The sequence below is a fragment of the Pan troglodytes genome, chromosome 8, assembly GCF_028858775.2.
Source record: "Pan troglodytes isolate AG18354 chromosome 8, NHGRI_mPanTro3-v2.0_pri, whole genome shotgun sequence".
NCBI classification, from domain to species: domain Eukaryota; kingdom Metazoa; phylum Chordata; class Mammalia; order Primates; family Hominidae; genus Pan; species Pan troglodytes.
In genome coordinates, this window is record NC_072406.2 from 128,940,465 (window position 1) to 128,961,772 (window position 21,308).

Here is a 21,308-nt window from a genome sequence, read left to right on the forward strand (position 1 = left end):
AAATAAGTAAATAAAAAAAAAATGAAGTGGCCGGGCGTGGTGGCTTATGCCTGTAATCCCAGCACCTTGGGAGGCCTAGATGGGAGGATCACTTGAGCTCAGGAGTTTAAGACCAGCCTGGCCAACATGATGAAACCCCATCTCTACTAAAAATACAAAAAATTACCAGGGCATGGTGGCTCATGCCTGTAGTCTCAGCTACTTGGGAGGCTGAGGCAGGAGAACTGCTTGAACCTGGGAGGCAGAGGTTGCAGTGAGACTAGATGGTGCCACTGCACTCCAGCCTGGGTGACAGAGTGAGACTCTGTCTCAAAAACAAACAAAGTACTGATACATGCTACAACATGGATGAACCTTAAAAACATTATGCTAAATGAAAGAAGCAGTTAAACAAAAGAATGCATCCTGTATGATTCCATTTATAAAAAATGCCCAGAACAGGTGTATCTATAGTGACCAAAAGCAACTAATGGTTTCCCAGGGCTGGGATTGGTGGGGGAAACGAGGAGTGGCTGCTGCTAATGGGTATAAGGGTTTCTTTTTGGGGTGATGAAAATGTTCTAAAATTGATCATGGTGATGGTTGCACAATTCTGTGATATATTAAAAATCATTGAATTATACGCTTTGAGTGAATTGTACTGCATGTGGATTATAGCTCAATAAAATTGTTATCGAAAAAGAAGGATACGAACGAACTGGATCTCAGAATGAAAACAGGCTGTGAAACCACATCCTAGGCAGAAAAGCTGAAGAAGGCAGGAATACAACAGAAAGGCTTCCGGGGAGAAGCCACCTACAGATGTGTGAAGGGCTGTCACATGGAAAGGGAATTCCATTCTCTGTGTGGCCCCGAAGTCGACTCTGCTCCTCTGTCTGGACTGCACATGCCCCACCCCCACACACACCCAATAACTCCTATGCACCTTCACAGCTCAGCTTTCCCGTCACCTCCCAGGGAAGCCTCCCCCGCCTCCCTCCACCTTCATCTCTGCTGTCCACCTTCACAGCACCACGTTCCTTGTCTTCATCTCACTTCCATCTGTCGTGACATATTTATTTAATTATTGGATGACAGTCTGAGAACCCTGATAAATTACCAGCTCCTTCAAGGGAGCCATTGGCTTTCACTCAGCAGAACTTATCAATGTGCCTGGCAGACAAGAGGTGCTTAATAAGTATTTCTTGAATGAATGAATGAATGAATAATGAATGAAACACAAAAGCCAGAAACTACAAGCAGATCCTCTAAGAAAGAAGTTTCTGAGAGTCTGAGCCATCTACAGATGCGTGAGTGTCACCGCCCCTGCCTGCATGGGAACTGATGGACGACACGGGTGTCACAGAAGTACCAAAGGGAAGGGCAAATGGGGTTGCTTTTCCTTCTGTTCTAAGATCTCACAAACAGTTCACATACACTGGAAAATTCCTAAAAAGCAGATAAATAATCAAATCAAATCACCCATAATTTCTCTACTGTGTGATACCCCCAGTTAATGTGTAGCCTTCTGGAGTTGGGCTATGTAGCATTTCCTTATATGGACAGAAAATGCTTGAATGAATGGGGGACTATGTGGCTCTTTGTACATTTCACAGCCTTTAATCATAACTCACACTTCTTGGATGTTTTAATCTGTGCCAGGCACCATGTTAAACACTTGACATGCATTTGATTCTCCTAAAACCCAATGAGGCGGATACTTAGTATTCACATTTCATATTACAGATGGGGAAACTGGGTATTAGAGGAATCACGTCATTTGCTCAAGGTCATAGACTAGTAAGTGGCAAGCCCGATTCAGATCCCCGCAATCTGACTCCAGAAGCCAGCAGGGGTTCCGCAGATGTTGGCTGAATGAATCACTGAATTAATGAATGTGTGCTCAGCCACCCACACACACTGGGGAAAAACTGAGCTGCGCTTAACCAGCTAGTTGGCTGTTGTCTTTCAAATGCTCTAGAATATCATTAATACCTTCAGGGGTCACAACATCCTAAGGTTAAAAAAGGGACATTTTGACAACATAAGGAGCTTTCTTTGGCTCCAAATTCCCCCACCACTGGAGAGGTCTTCCTCAAGGGGGAGCCTCAAGCACCTCCTTGGATAAGGCTCCCCAAGGTCTCCCGTGTCCAGGCTTCTGTCACCCATGGAGTTGTCCACAGAGCTCGCCCTTGCTGCGAGCCACTCCCAGCCACTGCCTCCACACCTACTACAGCCGATTGGCACCTGTGGCCACCGTGATGCTGCTGCATCCACTTTGGAGGTGCCGGTGCTGCCTCTCCTGCTGGTACAGACACCACCAGTGCTGGTGCCACCACCACCACGTGAGTGTCACCAACACTGCCAGCGCCAGGCTCACTGCCACCGCCATGTCACTGGAGCCACCAACTCACAACACCGCAGGGCCAGCACAGTGGTGGGGAAGAGTGAAGCTCTGGGTGTTGTTTGCTCAAGTCCCACTCAGTTTGAAGGCAGATGTGGGACAAACTGGGTGACAAGACGTCATGAAGTGCTCCGAACTGCCCCTCTTCTCCAAATAAAGCTTCATTCTGGACTATTTGGGGATGTCCAAGGGACAGGACTTAGTCCCTCAGGTAAACAGATTCCTGGATAGCCCCACTCATGTTCCCAAGACGCCTCTAAATTCTCTGCGGCGGACGGTGGAAGCCAAGTTGCGAGCTGCTGTCCGCCCAACCCTTCTCCTGCTGCATATAGATATGACCAATTGTGTTCCTTTGTTCTGCGACTGGGAAGCTTACAGGCATTTGTAAATTTTAAATTCAGTAAGACCTCGTGGTATGCATTTGTGATCCAATTTTACCCCTGACTTTGCCCTAGTTTCTTTTCAGTCCTGTTTCTCAAATGTATTGTTCTTATTATGTTGTTATACCTCTGCCTGAAAGTCCCTTTTGAAATAAGACAGGCATTTATAAAATAAAAGGAAGAGCTGAAATAAGAACTTATGGATACATACTTTAAAAAGTTCATTTCCAAATGTGGTATGTTTCATTAGTGGTTTTTCTCTGCAGACTTCAAACAAGCAGGAAATCTTCACCAAATGACTTGGCAGTTCCAGGTGAAAAACAGAACTCTCAAAAAGCTTTACTGCATGTGAATTACAGAATGACTGTTCACCTCCTGGCCTGTGGTAGACAGGCAGGAAGGACATGGCTGCGAGGCATGGCCCTGGCAAAGCTGACATTCAGGACCCCAACCCTTCCTACCTCTCCATCTCCTTCAGCCCAGACTCCTTTCTTAAGGGGCACCCAGCTTCCCGCACTGTCCTGGGTAGGCCATAACAGATGAAGTCATGTTAAGATTTAAAACTGTAACTCGATGCATGCTTCACAGTTAGTCGCCTTGCAGAACCCCAAAGGCAGGACCACCTATGTAATTTGCTGGGCCCAGCATGAAACAAAAATACAGGACCCCTCGTTCAAGGTATTAAGAATTTCAAGATGGTGACAGCGGAGCATTAAACCACGTGCAGGGCCTTGTGTGACTGCACAGGTCACAAGTCCAAGCCGGTCCTGCATCAAGGACACACAAAGGCACACTTTAGAAAATTACTTTTATGTACACAACCATGAATTCTGATTTTTATGGAAGAACAACAAATAGTTGCAAATATTTAAAAAACAACACAAAATTTCAACCACATTCCATTCCATTCTCGCAGAAACACCAGTTGGCTCAGCTCTGCGATTTGTATCACTTTGGTGCAAAAGTGTGAGAAACAATGTTGTAATTTTTACCGTGTTTCCATCCAAGCCTCCACATGCTGTCAGAGTGTTGCATTTTTAAGAGAGAAGTTTGGAAGGGGTGATCAGATTGCATATGCCAGATATATTTTGGCTGTGTCCCCACCCAAATCTCACCTTGAATTGTAATAACCCCCACGTGTCAAGGGCAGGGCCAGGTGGAGATAATTGAATCATGGGGGCAGTTTCCCCCATACTGTTCCCATGGTAGTGAATAAGTCTCATGAGATCTGACAGTTTTATAAATGGGAGTTTCCCTGCACAAGCTCTCCTTCCTGCCGCCACATAAAAAGTCCCTTTGCTCTTTCTTCATCTTCCACCATGATTGTGAGGCCTCCCCAGCCATGTGGAAATGTGAGTCCATTAAACCTCTTTCCTTTATAAATTACCCAGTCTTTTGTATGTCTTTATTAGCAGCGCGAGAACAGACTAATGGATACCACAGCAAAGCAGGAAGGGGTAAGACAGCCATGGGCATAAGAGTTTCTCAAAGGATGGGCAGGATTTGGCAAGACCAAGAGGAAGGGCTCTGGGAAGGGGAGCCAAGGCGCAGAGAGAGGAACAAGGAGCAGAACCGGTGAGGGGGCAGGAAGAGGGTCACCCAACAGGCCAGGTGGGGCGGGCTCACCAAGAGCCACCGAGTTACTTCAGAACAATACGTAAGAACCCTTTTAAAGTTCTAGAATCTAATTTTAAAACAGAGATTTTGTGTTCATATAGGGTAAAATAAATGTGACTCACTCAATGTCAAATGGGCACTTGTATATAAATGACACATGAACTTTTTCCCTCTACAAGCAACAGCATAACAGAATCCAAAGGATACACAGGAGGACTGACAGCTTGAATTCTCTTAGCAAACCGTCATCCAGCTCTCCCAATCTCGTGGCTGCCTCTGAGCTCTAGCAGAGCCTTTTGGGTTTGTGCTAAGGCCGTTGTCAGTGTTGGGTCGTTAGTCAGTCTTACCCTAAACATACTGCCCGGCACATTCCAGGAGGGCGTTATGGGCACTGGTGGGCACTCCTGGCAAAGAACGAAACTCGTGTTCACCACCATTAACAAGCTCAGCCTCCACGGACCGAATGATGAGGAATCACACAAGAACAAAGTAGGACTTCTCATCTTCCTACCTGAGACAACACACATGGAAAAACTCAAGAACACTATTCTAGCCAGGCATCCTCCTCCTCTAATGGGCTTTCTGACTTCAATGTACTATGACACACCATGGCAGAACTTTAAGAGCTTAGAGGTTTGTCTTCAGAAACGTGCAGGCCAAGATACATGCTGTCATCTACTTTACAAGGAATACACATTAACAGAGAATTTAAAGTCAGAGAAACCACGTAACACATGTATATTCCTCCAGACTGCAACTGATTCTTTCTCCGCCTGCCTCTCTTGCTGTCTTTATACAGAAAATATATGTGAATTTATGCACATATATACATATTGTTAATTTATGTGCATAGATGTGTATATGTGTATGTATATGCTACACATGTATATTAAATATGCATATATGGGCTGGTTGCGGTGGCTCACACCTATAATCCCACCACTTTGGGAGCAAAGGTGGGTGGATTACTCGAGCCTAGGAGTCTGAGAACCGGGCAACATGGTGAAACCCCATCTCTACAAAAAAAATTCAAAAATTAGCCAGATGTGGTGGTGCATGCCTGTAGTCTCACCTACTTGGGAGGCTGAGCTGGGAGGATCCCTCGAGCCTGGGAGGTCATGGCTGCAGTGAGCCGTGATCATACCACTGCACTCCAGCATGGGAGACAGAGCAAGACCCTGTCTCAAAAAATAAATGTATATATGTACACATATATAATATATATATAAAAGCCTATGTAAATATGCATATATTATAGGTATATGCATATATATAAAGAGCAAGAGGGGCAGGGAGAGGATATGTACATATATACATATATATATTAATATATACTACAGTACAATTCAATTCCATCTTATTAAATCCAGTCAGCACTTATAGAGTCTCTGCCATGTGCTGGCCCAAGGATAAGCACTAGAACACAAAGTTATGAGTGTCACCAACCTCGAGGAGCTCGCCGTCTAGAGGAGACACACTGAAAATGAAAATGCCCCTCCTATCACCATGATGGCTATTTATAATGGGAGGTAGTTGGTTTGGTGGTTCTGTGTTGATGGTGGCCAATAATGTGGGTTGAGTCATGCTGGCTGGGTTCAGGTCCCAGCTTCACCACTTTGAAACTGTATGACATCCAACATGCAACTTGAGCTGCAGGGTCCTTGTTGGTAAGGTAAATACAGTCATGCACTGCATGATGACATTTTGGTCAATGACAGACCACATATATGACTGTGGTCCCGTAAGATTATAATATTGTATCTTTACTGTACCTTTTCTATGTTTAGATATACAAATACTTGCCACTGTGTTACAACTGCCTACAGCTTCAGTACAGTAACATGCTGTACAGGTCTGTAGCTTAGAAGCAGCTAGCAGCAGACTGTCCTGCATATAATAGCTTAGTTGTGTGGTAGGCTATATCATCTAGGTTTGTGGAAGTACATTCTATGATGTTCACACAATGATGAAATTGCCTAATAACGCATTTCTCAGAACATATCCCTGTCATAAAGCAATGCATGACTGTATGTATAATAGTGGCCTCTTCATAGGGTGGCAGGGCTTAAATGATATAACAAGTGAAAGCACTTACACTTACTGGAACCAAAAGGCACTCAATGAAAGGAAACCATCATTGTTACCACTATTGTTGTCATTGACAACATCAAGTTCGACAGTGGGGGGCACAAAAGAGAAAAAGGTCAATCTAACTTGGGAAGTGTCAGGAGAAGCTTTGTGGAGGTGATGACATGGGGCTGAATCTTTCCTAATAGCATGTGTTTGGCAGGGGAACAAAAGGAAGAAAAGGCATTTATTCCAAGGATAAGAAAGGTTTGTTCAAAGGCCCTGTGGCATGGAACACCCTACCGTGTCTGGAGGACGGTCAGCAGATCAGCACAACCAGAGTGAGGGTTCAAGGTCAAAGAGAAGCCAGAGCCAGATCTTGAAGGGCCACCAAAAAGCCCTTAACAATGGAATAACAAAATCAAATTGTCCTTTGAGAAGGGTTAGGTAATATTCAACTGAACATAATTTCACCTTTCCGGGGTCACCATCGCGATGATCAGCGATCATGAATACTACTGGAGTCTATCAATGCCACAAAACAGAAAACCTGTCATTCACATGTTCTTTCCTCTGTTCACAAGTCTTCAAAAGGTTTTTGTTTTAGTGACTAATTGGCTTATTTTTCCACAATGATTTAGTTGCTGAGGAAGGTTTTCTTTACCACTAATCTCCTCCAGAATGATTTTAAAATACTCATCTTCCTAACCACGAGGAAAATCTTAAGTGGTCACTTTTTAGCACTCAAAAGGGCTGCATGACAACTGTTCACCCTCAAAGTGTGCAAACCGCAATCGCGGCTGTGCAGGTCAGGACTCCGAGTCGGAGGTAAGTGTGCGAGGCATAGACAAGATAGGCGTCAGAACCAGAAATAGAAGAGATATGAGAGCTCAGAATAAAAGCAGTGTGAGTAAACAACAGTGTACAGGAGCAGCAAGAAAGACAAAGAAGGTCACCAAAGAGGAAAAAGAACGTGTGATACGGTCTCAAAGGGAAGGAAAACAGGATAGGACAAAAATGCAAAAGGGTTGTTTTTGTTTTTTTGGTTTTTTTTTTGAGACAGAGTCTCGCTCTATTGCCAGGCTGGAGTGCAGTGACACGATCTTGGTTCACTACAACCTCCGCCTCCCCTGTTCAAGCGATTCTCCTGCCTCAGCCTCCCAACTAGCTGGGACTACAAGCACGTGCCACCACACCCAGCTAATTTTTGTACTTTTAGTAGAGACGAGGTTTCACCACGTTGGCCAGGATGGTCTCAATCTCTTGACCTCATGATCTGCCCACCTCAGCCTCCCAACATCCTGGGATTACAGGCATGAGCCACCGTGCCTGGCCGCAAAGGGTCTTTTCAGGGAAGTCAGTGGCAGAAGAGGTCTGAGAAAGTTTGGGACAGTCAACTAAACTGTTTTGAATACCTCTAGGTCAATTTGCTCAGTCATCATTCAGGAGGTCAGCCTATTGGTCAATTCTATTAATTCTCCTTTTTCAAATATGTCCTGTGCACCTTCCATGCCAGGTGCTGAAGATTCAGAGCTGAATTAGCATCCAGTCTCTGTCTTCACTCAGTAGCTCACCTGCTATCAGGCCGAAAAAATAACTTGGCACGCAGAACAGCGCATGGTCTCCAACCTTCAAGAATTCATGACAGCAGGGAGAGAATTCACTGCTATTGAGCACCTGATATATGCCAGGTATTGTCCTATGTGTGCTTATTTATGCCATCTTACTTAATCTAACCTTCCTTTGATAAAATCAACAGACATCAACAATCTGTTTTGCTGGCCCCCATTTTCACTGTTCCATATTAGAGAAAACAGAGGCAGCGGGTAGGAAAGAGGTCATGAGACAAGGAAAGGAAGCTGAAAAACCGAAGTTTCAGATGCCCTTTGTTTTAGACACCCCTCATTTCCAGAACTGTCACTTAAGGACTGGGTCTGAGATTTTCATAAAACAAACATTGCTTTTTCCAGTTCACTTTTTCCCTTTAGTTTAACACAACACTGGCCGCAAATGCCCATGGATTAATTCTGTCATTCCTTGGCTAACAGGCCCATAACATGTTCCGTCTGTTCACGTGCATTTGTGTGTGCTCAAGTGCTGGTGCGTCCAATTCAGACACAACTAGGGAGTACCGTCATCCCTGCAGGAACTGCCAGTTCGTCAAATCCAAATCCTGGACACAGATGTCCTGTCATTGCCATAGGACTGCTTCTTTGTGTGGTAGCTGCTGCAGCCTGGGGGAGCTGAGAATTAATGGTATTTTGCTTAAGTCGTTAAAAACAAAACAAAACAAAAAAACAAGATAATCATGCCAACCCATAATGTGGAACTACAACTTAGCAAGCATTTTATGGTCAACTGAGAAGTTCAAAGAACATGATAGAGTTAAAGCAAGCATGAAAAAGAGCAAAATCTCAACCAATCACTCTTTGTTTCTCAGACAATAATTTTTCTCCCGAAAAACCAATTCAGACCAATAAATTTATTTATTGAGCACCTACTATGTGACAGGCACTGTCTATCTCACTGAATATTACAGAATTTGTTTTCACTATGGTCTTTTATTCTTCCCAATATTTAAAGCATTGATCAGGATGCTTTCATGGTTTTCTCCTTAAGCAATTTTATTATTACGTCTTCAGAAGTTTAACACTTTCAGGGCTACACAGAGTTTTCTGGGTTTTTGTTTTGTTTTGTTTTCTTCTTACTGTTGTTTTTCACCTAAAGCATTCCCTTTCTTTTCCTACTCTCTGCTTTTTACGGAGAAAAAAATCTAGCATCTGGGGTCTGAGACCACTTGAAATGTCTGGGCTGGGGATTGCTAATGGCCTCCCAGAGATAACCCAAATTGCTGATTTAGCGAAGCCCATTCTTGACCTTGACACAAGACAAGACAGGCAAAGGGGAAGGACTTGGGAGGCAGCAGTAAAAGAAAAAGGATCATAGAAGCGCTCAGATCTCGCCAGGCCCCTCCCCCATTCAGCAAACACCTGGCTGAGTTGGAAAACATGACCAGCCCAACCTTCCTATTGGCTGCAATTGAAGCTGTCAGTTCTCGGCTTGTCACCGGTTGCACTGGGAGGCCCCAGGCAGCCACAAGAGCCCTAATTAGGCAGAAATGACACTTCTACAACTGACCTGCCAGGACCTTTGGCAAACCATTTAACATCATTAGTTAACATGTTTTAAAAGTGTGAATGTAAATGAACAGCCAGTGGCTTTCAATGGAGTTTGTCGGTGGCATCTCCCCCTCCCTTTCTCAGTCTTTCTCTTTTTACATGAATAGTCCACTTGTTTTCTCCAGAATTGGAGGGAGGCACCAAAGAAGAAGGAGGAAGAGGACCAGTCCTCTGAGAGGAGAGACATGTTAAGGCAAAAACAAGTCCAGAAGAGCGAGAGGCCATCTCTTCCTGCCTTTGTATGGGCCCTCACAGAGCCAATCTCCCAGGGCCACCAGAGCAGGGCAGTAAGACAGCATGAGGCCGGTAGGCTACCCGGATGCTAGGTCCACAATCTGTGCATGTGAGTGTGGCCAGCGATGATTCTAGGCTTTGCATAGGTGGGAAACGAATTTGTTTCCTGACTCAAGGGTGCCTCTGAAATTCTCTCAAACCTCTTCCCCCTTGCTGGTGTTCTGAACAAGCAGGTTTTGCAGCAGTGGCTTGGCAAACATCTTACACGTGCAGAAGTTTAAACATCCCAGTTTTAAACATACCTAGTCCCTCTCAAGAGGAATGAGGTTCTGGGGCAGTTATTTCAGATGCCAGTTTGATACTTACACACATTAGTTAATTTCCTACCTGAAGCGGCTATTTCCCACCTTGAATCACACTTCATTTTGTTCTTTGCTTTACACCCACAGAATCCGTACACGCCAACACTCTCCATCTGTAGGAGGGGGGAAAAGAGTTACACTGTGAAAATGTCGCTTTGTTTCCATGTTGCTCTTAAGTCGCGTACTCATGCTGGTTGACAGTTTGTAAGAGGCAGCACCCGGCAGGAGGGAAGCAAAGATTTAGGTGGGCGCAGAGGAGTTGGGTCCCTGGCAGGCCTGTGCACTTACCACCTACTTGTTGTGTGGCCTTGGGCAAGGTGCTTAGCCCTGAGTCTCAGATGTTTTCATCTGCAAGACAGAGATAATGCCTTACTACATCAAGAAAGAAAAAATAGATGGAAAATCACAAAAACCAGGAAGCGTTGTGTGCACGTAAGGAGTCATGGAGAAACAAGAGCTGCCAAAACTGAGGAACCAGGCCCGGTTCTTTCTCCATTTACCTTGGAGAGATGACACTGAGACTCTGTCCTCTGGTTTCCCAAGGCACATTTGACAGAGCCAATGTACCACCAGCCCATCCCAGGGTACTCCCCGTCCTCTCCCTCCACTCCTGCTTATTCTTAAAAGGGCTGTAGATATTACAAAGACAAGCAACTGGGTGTAAAACAAATTCCTAGAACCCACAGTTATATTAGCTATTCATTCCCTCTGCTGGCTCCTAAACAGTACAAGGGGAAAAGCATGTCTTGTTCACCTGTGGATTTCTAGAAGCCCCACGAACACTGGTGGGTACACAGTAGATGCACAATACATGTTTACTAGTTGGAATGCAAGAATTCAGCTTCCACACATGTGCCGAAAGCAGTCAGGAGTGTGTGCTTTACAAAGGTAGCACAGATCCTAAATTTGGAGAGCTTTACTCATCCCTGAATTAAAGATGAGTAAAATCAAGCAGGCGGTGTGTGGTGGAGAATGCCTGTGAGTAGTCACGAGAGAGGAGCGAAAGAAAACAATCTTAGTTTGGGGCAGAAAGAGAGTGAAAATGCTGGAAAATGTCCTTAATAACAGTAAATGGGGAAAGAGAAAACGGCTCATCATGATGGGGCATTTAGTGCTTTTAAGCTAAATACCTCAGCATATTAAGCAAATAGAGAAAAGCCAGCTAGAAGATGTCAGCAAATTGAACCGAACAGTGCTCAGAAAGCCCATAGGAGGTGTCTGTTTTTGACCCCTTTTCCCATCACATGCCTGGGCCCAGGCTGGTTGTTTAGTGTTGCCTCTCCTCTCCAGCTGCGGAGCTTATTGAAAAGCTCTTGCTCCCCGCCTGGTTTTGGCACATTTTCTGCAGGTGCCTCCTACTGTGGCCACAATGGGCTGCTAGGGAGGTTTAGACCTGTCAACAGCTACAGGGGAGGGGGTGGCAGTGGTGGAGGGAGCATAGTCATTGTCTTAAAGGGCCAGTGACATTGTGTGCCGCCACGGAGCCTGCAGCACTGGCACCTGCTAATGAGATGAACCCTTTCTCCCACTCTCTTTCTCTCTTTAATGATTTAACTAGATCGCTTTGGTTCCTTTCTGGAAGGGGAATTGCTCCATTGATCATATAAAGTAATTGCCTGTAAAACATTGCTCTGCAACAACTACTACTTCCCTGGCTGAAAATGTCACAGCAATTGAAAAGCTCTTAGCCCCGTTCAAGAATGAGGTTGCAGAAGAGAACAGTCTTTGCATACATCCCCAAGTATTTGTGTGTTCCTGGAGTTACAAATTTTTGGTGTGACTGGTGGATTTTTAAGACACAGAATTTCTTCCCTGCTATATGGTATGATTTTTGTGTAGGACTGTGATAAACGAACCGAATACACACACACACACACACACACACACACACACACACACACAAACTCCTTCAACCCTAAAATTACATCTATTCGTTCAGAGAAAGAAATTCTTTTCTTCATCACCCATGCCATTCTTCTCTGAGAGGCCATGAATTTGGAGGGACACCCATATAGGGTCCAGTGTGATTTGGGGAAGGGTCTTCGTTTCTCCTTACAGAAGTAGACACTATCTTTATCTAGGAGGTAGCAGGGGCCTTGGTTTAGGAAGGAGGAATTGATGCCTTAATTGTTTAGGATTTGCTGATTTTTCAGACCTGTCACTTGGCGGCGGCAGTGACACACTGTGGGAACGGGGACCACACACTTAAGGAGTTTTCATAAATAGCTTTATTAAATAGTCATTGCCACACCAATGTGAAGGAGTAATTCACCTGGGGATAAATCACTTTGTCACAGGCATGAACCTGCCTACAAAATAAAAAACTCTTAGTGATGGTTTCATTTTCCTCCGACAGGTGAAAGCGTAAGTTTATATCTAAATCAGAGAGAAACCTTTTTCAATTCAGTTGGTGGGAAGGGCCACTTACGACACGCCATGCTGCCCGCTACCAATCTGGGAACAAAGCTCAGGTGAATCACCTGTCATCAGGATAAGCCACGGATATGGTTCTTCTAGCTGATGAAGTAAAGGCAGTAGACATGCCTATTATCGCACTTTTATAAAAAGGCAAAAACATCTGCCCACTTACTGACAAAGAGCACAGAGAACTGAGCTATAAAAAAGACCATTTATGGCAATAAATCTGAAAAAGCCGTAGAACTTTGTGCAGCTAAACCCTCTGAAAGGTCATGGTACAACTTCCATAGCTGAACATATGTGCAGCATTTTTTTTTCTTAGAATTTAGAGACTGGGGATTTTAGATTTTAAAATACTTTAATAGTATCAGAATATACATGATATCCAGCTAGGGCAATAACACATACTATACCAAAATATACTGTATATAATAAAAGGTATTTTCCTACCTATAATAAAAGGTATTTTTATCTACCTATTTAGTAAAAAGAATGCAAAAAAAAATTCTTTAAATCTAAGCCCATTAAATAAACTGATTCCCGAATATGAAGAATTATGTTGATAGCCTTTTAACCAGGAATTTAAATGTGTTTCTATTTGCTCATACTGACAGGGTTTTTTTTAATTTGCCTGTAACACATATAATTAGATGTTTAATTTGATAATATAGAACTAAATAAAATATGAAACTAATAACCCCCAAAGTTCTGCCTGGCTCTGAGTCCCTTAAATAAAAACAAGATTTATATACTGTCATGGGAAATAGATAGTAAGCGGTAAATTACTCCACACGACAATTTCTAGTAGCTTTGTCTATTTGATCGGTGGTCTAGGCACAGGAAAGTGGGTTGAATTAAGCCCCTGCATCCAAGAAGAGAAGAGCTTGGACTATCGAGGCTGGAAACAGAAACCCCATTCGTACAGAGCAACACAGCAAGCCAGGGTGTGATGGGAGGGCCCGGGAGGTGGCATTCTGTGTGGGAGGGAGGCAGGGGTTGCTGGCCTGCTGCTGGTCCTCAGGCTGAGTGTCCTCTGCATGAATGCCCAGAGTGAGAGTGTGCGTGGACAGTTTTAACACCGTTTCACCATATTTCTGGAGGGGGGAAAAACAGAACATTTGAAGTGGAGAAAAACAAGCCAAACACACACATCATCAGTGGAATGAATGTCAAATCTGACAGCAGCCACAGGACTGGTTTCACTTCTGCATGCCCCTTTTTGGTTTATTTGTACATGATGCAAGAGGTCTGCCTAGAATTCCAAAGTTCAGAGGCAACAAAATTACGCTTTACATCTTATCACATGGATCTCCATAGCACATTTTAAACCATCTGACTTCACAAGGTACAATTAAACCTTTAGCTAAGTTTGTCTTAACTTCATACAAAAGAGGGTTTGTAAAGATGCTGGGGCTTGCTTTAAAAAAATAAAAGACTGCATTTTTAAAAATGTTGCCTTATTTCTGTGTCAAGGCACAGCCGGTTAAATGCACAGAGAGATGAGAATTCTAACCCGGGCTAATAGGTGATTGTTCTGAGCAGTAACTGCTAAATTCTTCATAATTCAGGTTTGTCAACTTATTTATGTAGAGAGAGCCACACACATTTCAACCTGAGCACCTTATGTACTTAGTAAATCCGTGTGTTTACATTTGTCACCAATATGTATTTCATCCACTAAAAGTTAACACACAGAAGTGTAAAGATCCTTTATACTTTCATAAAAAGCTAACAGTCAGGCTAGCGGGTAACAGGGCCTGTTGCAATGTTTGTATTCAATACATAAGGTGAACATACTTTCACAGTTGGAAAATGACATCAATCTGAACTTTGTTTTATAGCTCCTGAATTAATATAGAGCTACTGGCTAAGGAAAGAAACAGATTTTACTATTTTATGCCTTTGTGGAATGCACAAGATCATTCTAAAGGAACATTTCAACCGCAGTGTTTAGGATCAAGTCAGACATTACTGAAGCTGCATGAGCACAGACTTCGCTCCCCTCCCCCACGAAGACCTCGGCTCTTCTTTGCTGTTTCCTACAATTTTCTTAGAATTACGTGCTGCAAAGTCTCCTCAAAAGTCACAAAGCACTAAGTAGCCAAAGGAGTCTTCCCATACCCTTGTTTTTCTCAGTTTGACAGGGATCACAGCTCCATTCCTCCAGTAATATCCATCCAAAGTTACAGCTTATTTAAAAATACCCCATTGAAAGAGATGCACTTTAGTAATCAACACAAGTGTGACTGATTCCAAAGGACTTCGTAGATGCCTACCGTAAAAAAAAAAAAAAAAAAAAACCCTAAAATCTCACCTACACATTTTGTCAAAAATAGATGAGACACGATGGCATGACGTGTATAATCTTAAAGTCTCAATTTGAAAGCAAGGTGGGTCTATCATAAACAAAAACATAGCAATCATATGATCATAAACATAGTAACTGCATGATCGTAAACATAGTAATCATATGGACTGATCCTGATGTGGTAGCTGAGCCTTAACCCCAGAGGGTACAGACGTGTGTGCAATGTTTGATGTACCAGCCAGGGTCTAGTTTTGTGCCAAGAAGGTTAGTGCCTTTTTTTTTTTCTTTAGTATTGGGGCTTGAAAGAATGTGAAAGGCCCAAGGCATGCCCCTAGTGAATTGGGGTTGAACTCAAGACAGCATACATACGGACGGGAAAGCCAGGTCTTTTTAGTTAAAAACAAAATACATGGTGATTTTTATTTTGTTCTCGTATAATAAATAATATTTGGAGATAAAGTCTCTTGCAAATATAAATTTAAAAGAGTTCCTGTTTTGAGTTGATTTTGACTGCATAACCTGTTTTGCAGACTTACAATTATCTCTGAAAAAGACAACTAATTTTCCAACATTTGGTTTATAAGAAGTATACAAAAAATTACTAATTGAAGAGAGAATTTTTTTCTTGCAAATATTAATTTCTTGGTTTAGAATTTAAACTAGCTGTATTTTCAGTAAAGTAAGAAATGATGATACACAGGAAAACATTCATTCTAAAGCTTATACATTGATAAATATACATTTTATTTATTTCAAATATTACTCTTTAAAATAAAAGTTATAGCCCTTTGTTCTTACCCCAAAAAAACATAGCCTTTGATTTTGTATTTGATTCTGTATTCTCAAAATCAGCACAGAAACTCTATTTTTCCTGTCAGCTTAGCTATAAAGAAAAGAAAGCATTTATGATTAGGCAACCAAAGTACAGGTCAGATCCACGGTTAATAGGAATCTCAACAAGTGTTGGCTGAGAATAATTTTACATCAAAAAGAAGTTTGGCACTAGTTCCCTCAAATGGGAACTCTGCTTTTAACATGTTAGAGTCCGAAAATCCTTTAGGAGGTACAGAGATCTAAGCTTAATTCAGACCGAATTCCTGCCTTGTGTGTTTCACTGTCTTCTCCATTTTCAAGTTTCCCGAAAGTTTGTAAGACTGGAGTACAAATATTTGGTTGTGACCTTTGGGAAGGATGACTACCTAGGATTGCTCAGTGATGTTTTAAATCAATCAGTTGTTCATTGATCAACTCCAATTTTCACAACAATCTAACAGTAGCTGTTTAACAAGTGCAGCTCCCTCAGGGCACTTTGGTAGCTCCGGTAAAGGCAGTGGAATAGAGTGAAGCCTGAGTTACTCACGCTGCTTCCCTTGGCCGTATCTCTAGGCACACACACACACAAATGGTGATGCGGGCAGACACCCAGATACTTCTAATCCAAAGCTCACTTTTGCCTCAATTATTTATTTCAAGTGAAAGTAATTTCATACGACCTTCTCCTAATACACACAACTCTTTATTCCATTCTGAGTACAACTGTGTGTTAGATACTCCTGCACTTTCCTATTCTTTCCTATCCCCCAACTGTAGCAGTTAAAATTGTAGCTCAGGCCAAAGACAAACATCATTAATAACATAATAAAAGCATTTCCATTTTAGAAATCGTATTTCAGTCTTTGATCTTTACTAAGCTTTTCTCCTTCAAGTATTAATGGAAACGTTTTTCTGAGAAACAGATGCTGATCATCAGTAATTTTATTTCTGTAATCTCTACCTAAGGTGTTGAATGCACAATCACAAAATATAATAATTACATTATTTAATTAAAAACAGGACTAATCATACATTATCCCTTGTCAGCATTCAACACAATTCAATGTATTTTTTAACATCTGGTATAGAAATTTAATCTAACATATTAGAGATTCATTCACATACATCACCTTAAATAACTGTGGAAGTACATAGGGCTTCAATTATAATAATTTATAGATGTTTGTCATATACAAAAGAGATGCAGTTAAATCAATACAGGTAAATTTGCCTAAAATGATTTTATTTGCTAAAAAAATACTGAGAATTTACTCCTCCAAAATACAGTTCTTTGAAAAACAGTTCTCATTCTTCATTTGTGACTGTTTTTTCTTTTTTTTTAATACTCAAAAAACTGTAGTTCTAAAACTTCTTAGGACAAAATAGCTGCCCACTCTAAAAGACAAAATTATGGCAGAAAAAGAGAAAACAACACCATAATGACAAAAAAAAATTCTACACTTTGCCAATAATTAACGTAAAGTCAAGTCCTAAGTTGACAACTTAATTTTTTAAATTCCCCAAATAACTTTTGAAGGTTTAATATTACCATAAGATTCATAACCAGGCCTGTAGAAATCATCAGTTATAAGGCAGAGGCAGTCTTTTGATTTTGCTAATAACAAACAGATAATTCCTCTTAAGCAGATTAACTTAAAGTACGTTTTCAAGGAAGTTAAAATCCCCTTAAATCAGGTTCTCAAGTTTAATTACAAAAGTCAAACAATTTATTAATACTCATTCAAGTGCAGCAACAAAACAGGCACAGAAGTCTCAGGGGCCAGGAAACAAACCCAATCGATATTTACAAGAGTCACAGAGAAAACATTTTTTTGCCATAACTTGATAAAACATCTAACTGGTCCTCTTAACTAGGATTCTTCCTCTCTCTTCTTTGCTGCCCCCTATGTGGAAACTACATTTAACATTTTCTTCACTCACAATCAGTACAATCATATTGTTTATTTTGCTATTTTTATATTAATAAAAGAAGTACAAATTAGAAAACCTGGCCTTTTAAAGGTATTTTATAGGTATCCTTTTGCTTTATTAGCCCTGTAATTACGTTACAAAAATAGCTTTAAGCTGTGGCTACTTCTATAAAGTTAAAAAATTATCTATTTAAAAATGGCAAAAGAGTTTGCTTAAAGAGTTTGTTTTTGTTTTTGTTTTGAGATGGAGTCTTGCTCTGTCGCCCGGGCGCAATCTCAGCTCACTACAACCTCTGCCTCCCGGGTTCAAGCGATTCTCCTGCCTCAGCCTCCCAAGTAGCTGGGATTACAGGCACCCACCACTGTGCCCAGCTAAGTTTTGTATTTTTAATAAAGTCGGGGTTTCACCATCTTGTCCAGGCTGGTTTTGAACTCCCGATCCACCTGCCTCAGCCTCCCAAAGTGTTGAGATTACAGGCGTGAGCCACCGCACCCAGCCAGCCAAAGAGTTTCTTTTGCTCGATCTTTTCCTTTTCTCTTTACTATCTGAACTCACTGAATAATTACCCTACTTCCAGTTTCATTCTGCCCATATAGAAATTGTGTGTCTAGTCCCTGAAAAATACCAATTAAATTGCCAGCAGTAGCATCTCCAACAGTATCTTTTGGTCTTCAGTGTCAAAGGCCTTTGAACAAATGACCGGAAGGCTGAATCTAAAACAGCCTTTGACAGGATGCCAGCTTTGAACACTCACATTTTGACTACGGCTCCAGCTTTCTATTTATGTGGGAAGCAAGAGTGAAACAACACAACTTCACAATTTTGCGCAAATGCTAAAGGCTAAAATTAAAGTGATACATCACCAGGAGGCATAATCACCTCAAAAGCTCACTGATACTGTTTTTAAAGGCTCCCTTTTAATTCAATTCAGTCTGGATTCCAGTGTAAAGCTAAATAAAGGTTTTCAGACAAATACTGCAAAACTGCTAAAATACTACATTTTCCTTTTCCTTCATTTTCTTGGTCATAACACCACCATTTACTGTGTGTTAGCCACAGCAGAAGGAATCTGACATGGATTTTTAAATGTCATTTCCTAGCAATTCTATGAAATTAAAAATATTAGTCAGTGAGGAAATGGGCTCAAAAAGGTCAAGTAATTTGTAAAAGGTCACACAAGTGGGAACTGGAAGAACCAGGGTTAGAACTCAGGAGCTTTGATTTCCTAGGCCTTGTTGGCTTCATCCATCAACAAACCATTCCTGGGGGAAGGCTTCATCATTCTCTTTCTGACCTAATCCATGGAGAAATCTTTTGGAGCAGCGGTTTGCAACCTTGGCTGCATATTAATCATCATATATTTTTAAAATGTATATGCATGGGCCCCACCCTCTGGAGATTCCAATTTAATCGGTCTGGGATAGAGCCCAATCACCAGTATCATTCAATACTGTAGCAATGATTAAAATAAACAATATGTCTCTTCGTGGTGCTTAATTTCTAATGGTGCTTAGATTCTAGTAGAAGCTAATAGAACCTCCAGGTGATTCTAATGTGTGGCTCAGCCCAAGAACCAATGATCAAGACACCACTTACTGAGAGTTCTTTCTTCAAGACCTCCAAGTGAGCAACTCAACCGACTCCTCCAAAGAGAATGGACAAGAGTCTAGCAACAGCTAGCATAAGTGGAACCTGAGAGAGTTCTAGCTTTGAGAGGCAGTGGAGCACAAGGGGAAATACATGGACACTGGTGTCACCTAGACCTGGATCAAATTCCATCTCCCCTATTTATTAACTGTGTGACCTTGGGCCAATCACTTACCTTTTGTGGCTGTTCTGCAGATTCAATGAAATGATGTAAGTAAACCTCCAGGCATATAAAAATGCCCAATCAAAGGTAGTTGCAACTGTTGTTTTGGCTGGTTTTGTTATTACTATTATAGTGGTAATGACTACTGCCAGCAGACATCGATGAAGAAAAAAACAAATTTTCAAAGCCTCCCCATTTATTAGCCAGATAATTCCTACTTTTATTACTTAGCATTTAATTTACAGCTATTTATATTTGCAATTAGCTTGGTAATCATATTTCTTATTCATGACAACTGGGTGAGGAAGGTTAATGTTATTATTCTGATTTTCTAGATGAGGAATCTTATTTCCTATGCATGATGACTGAGTGAAAATAGTTAACATTATTATTCCCATTTTCTAGATGAGGAAAAAGCAACATCTTCCATCTATTGTCTCTAGTTTCTATGATTCCATGATTAAAGGGACCTGCAGTCATGTTCATTGGTTCCCTATGAAAAATGATATTCAACATAGATGTCAAGTGTGGGAAAGAAGAATTAACAAGCACTTGATAGCAACCCCAAAATAACATCTAAATAATCACTCAGGAACATCAAAGTCATGGCAAACAAGTTCCATTTTAAATAAAGGTGTTGGACAGGATTAGGGAAAAAATGAACAAATATGTCTTCTTTATTCACATTCATTTAGGAAATATCTGACATAGCTTAGAAATTCTTTTTGAAATGCAGACTGAATAAGTGTTAACTTCCTCTATGAAGGGTCTTCAGTTAGCAGATTGCAATAGATTATGTCCTGATATTTTATCTTAAATTAGAGTTATAAAGTAGGAGAGATCCAAGATGGAAAGACCCAGTTCAGGGGTTCTCTAAAAAGGCCACCAGGAAGCCCGTGGACTCTGTGAAAGGGCCCATCACTCCAAAGATACCAAATACTCCCCCAACACTGATGGCTTGCCCATAAATGTATCCCTTTTCATATGCATGAAATTTCCATGAATAAAAATATAAATGCCTCTAGAAACACCACTAAATTTATAGTTATTATATATAACTACTATTACATTGGGGGAGGGGCTGAATTTTGTTATTGTTGTTAAAAGGAGACTTCATATTCGAAAAGCTTAGGAAACTCTAGCCCAGTCCAAACATCTCTTTTCACTGACATAGATGGATCTTAGGGGCAGCTGGGACTCCACCTTAGGTTTTCTCATTCCCAGACAAGTGTTTCTTGTTGCACACCATACACGCCTTCCAATGCAGTTACAGACTCATGGAATGTTAACAGTCATGACTAGATCCTCTCTCTATTATCATTTCCTCTTTCTGAAGCAGGAGAGTACAGTCCTACCCTCTCTCCGTGGATATGTTCCAGGAACACTCTAAATCTCCTGAGCCTCTTCTTTCCCCTTTCTTCCCTCCCATCCTCAGCTCCCCAGTTTGGTAAGTTTAAGGTTAGCAATACACTCAACCCTTCTCAAGCTCAGAGATGCTCTGGAAGTGCCCTAAGACATTTAATCTCAATATGAAATGGAAATGTAATCACCGAGGTACTAAAACAAAGAATGTGTAAAGTATGCATAAAATCTGCATATATGAGTGTATTTATAGCTAAAACCCCACAAATATTTCCTGATATCGATGAAAAATAAGAAAGTGGAATATTCATGAATAATCATGTTATTTACCTGGATCTGTCAATACCAATCAGCTGTTAATAAACCCCTTGCACACCAACTTTTCAAAATGGTTTCACATTTATAATTTCACTTTCTCCTGATGACTCACTCTGATATAAGTG

The 21,308-nt window shown here is 41.5% G+C and overlaps 1 protein-coding gene and 1 long non-coding RNA gene across 8 annotated transcripts in view; both read right to left on the bottom strand.

Annotated features, from left to right (window-relative positions):
• Positions 1–21,308, bottom strand: part of HSPA12A (heat shock protein family A (Hsp70) member 12A) — a 179,552-nt gene that overhangs the window by 153,728 nt on the left and 4,516 nt on the right. For 3 of the 7 annotated variants that reach the window (XM_054659937.2, XM_063782161.1, XM_054659938.2), the window contains exons 2-3: positions 10,511–10,570; positions 10,248–10,335 (exon numbers count right to left, since the gene is read on the bottom strand). The exons of 1 other annotated variant lie outside the window; for it this stretch is intronic. In XM_054659937.2, coding sequence (XP_054515912.1) covers positions 10,248–10,335 — 88 coding nt within the window. In that variant the 5' untranslated portion in view covers positions 10,511–10,570. The remainder of the gene's footprint in view (positions 1–10,247; positions 10,336–10,510; positions 10,571–21,308) is intronic. 3 more of the 7 variants (XM_054659940.2, XM_529348.9, XM_054659936.2) reach the window with 1 other exon arrangement.
• Positions 1,579–5,558, bottom strand: LOC134807210 (uncharacterized). The gene is made up of 2 exons (XR_010147023.1): positions 5,457–5,558; positions 1,579–3,530 (listed from the first exon to the last, which is right to left on the bottom strand). It is a non-coding gene; the product is annotated as an uncharacterized LOC134807210 (long non-coding RNA).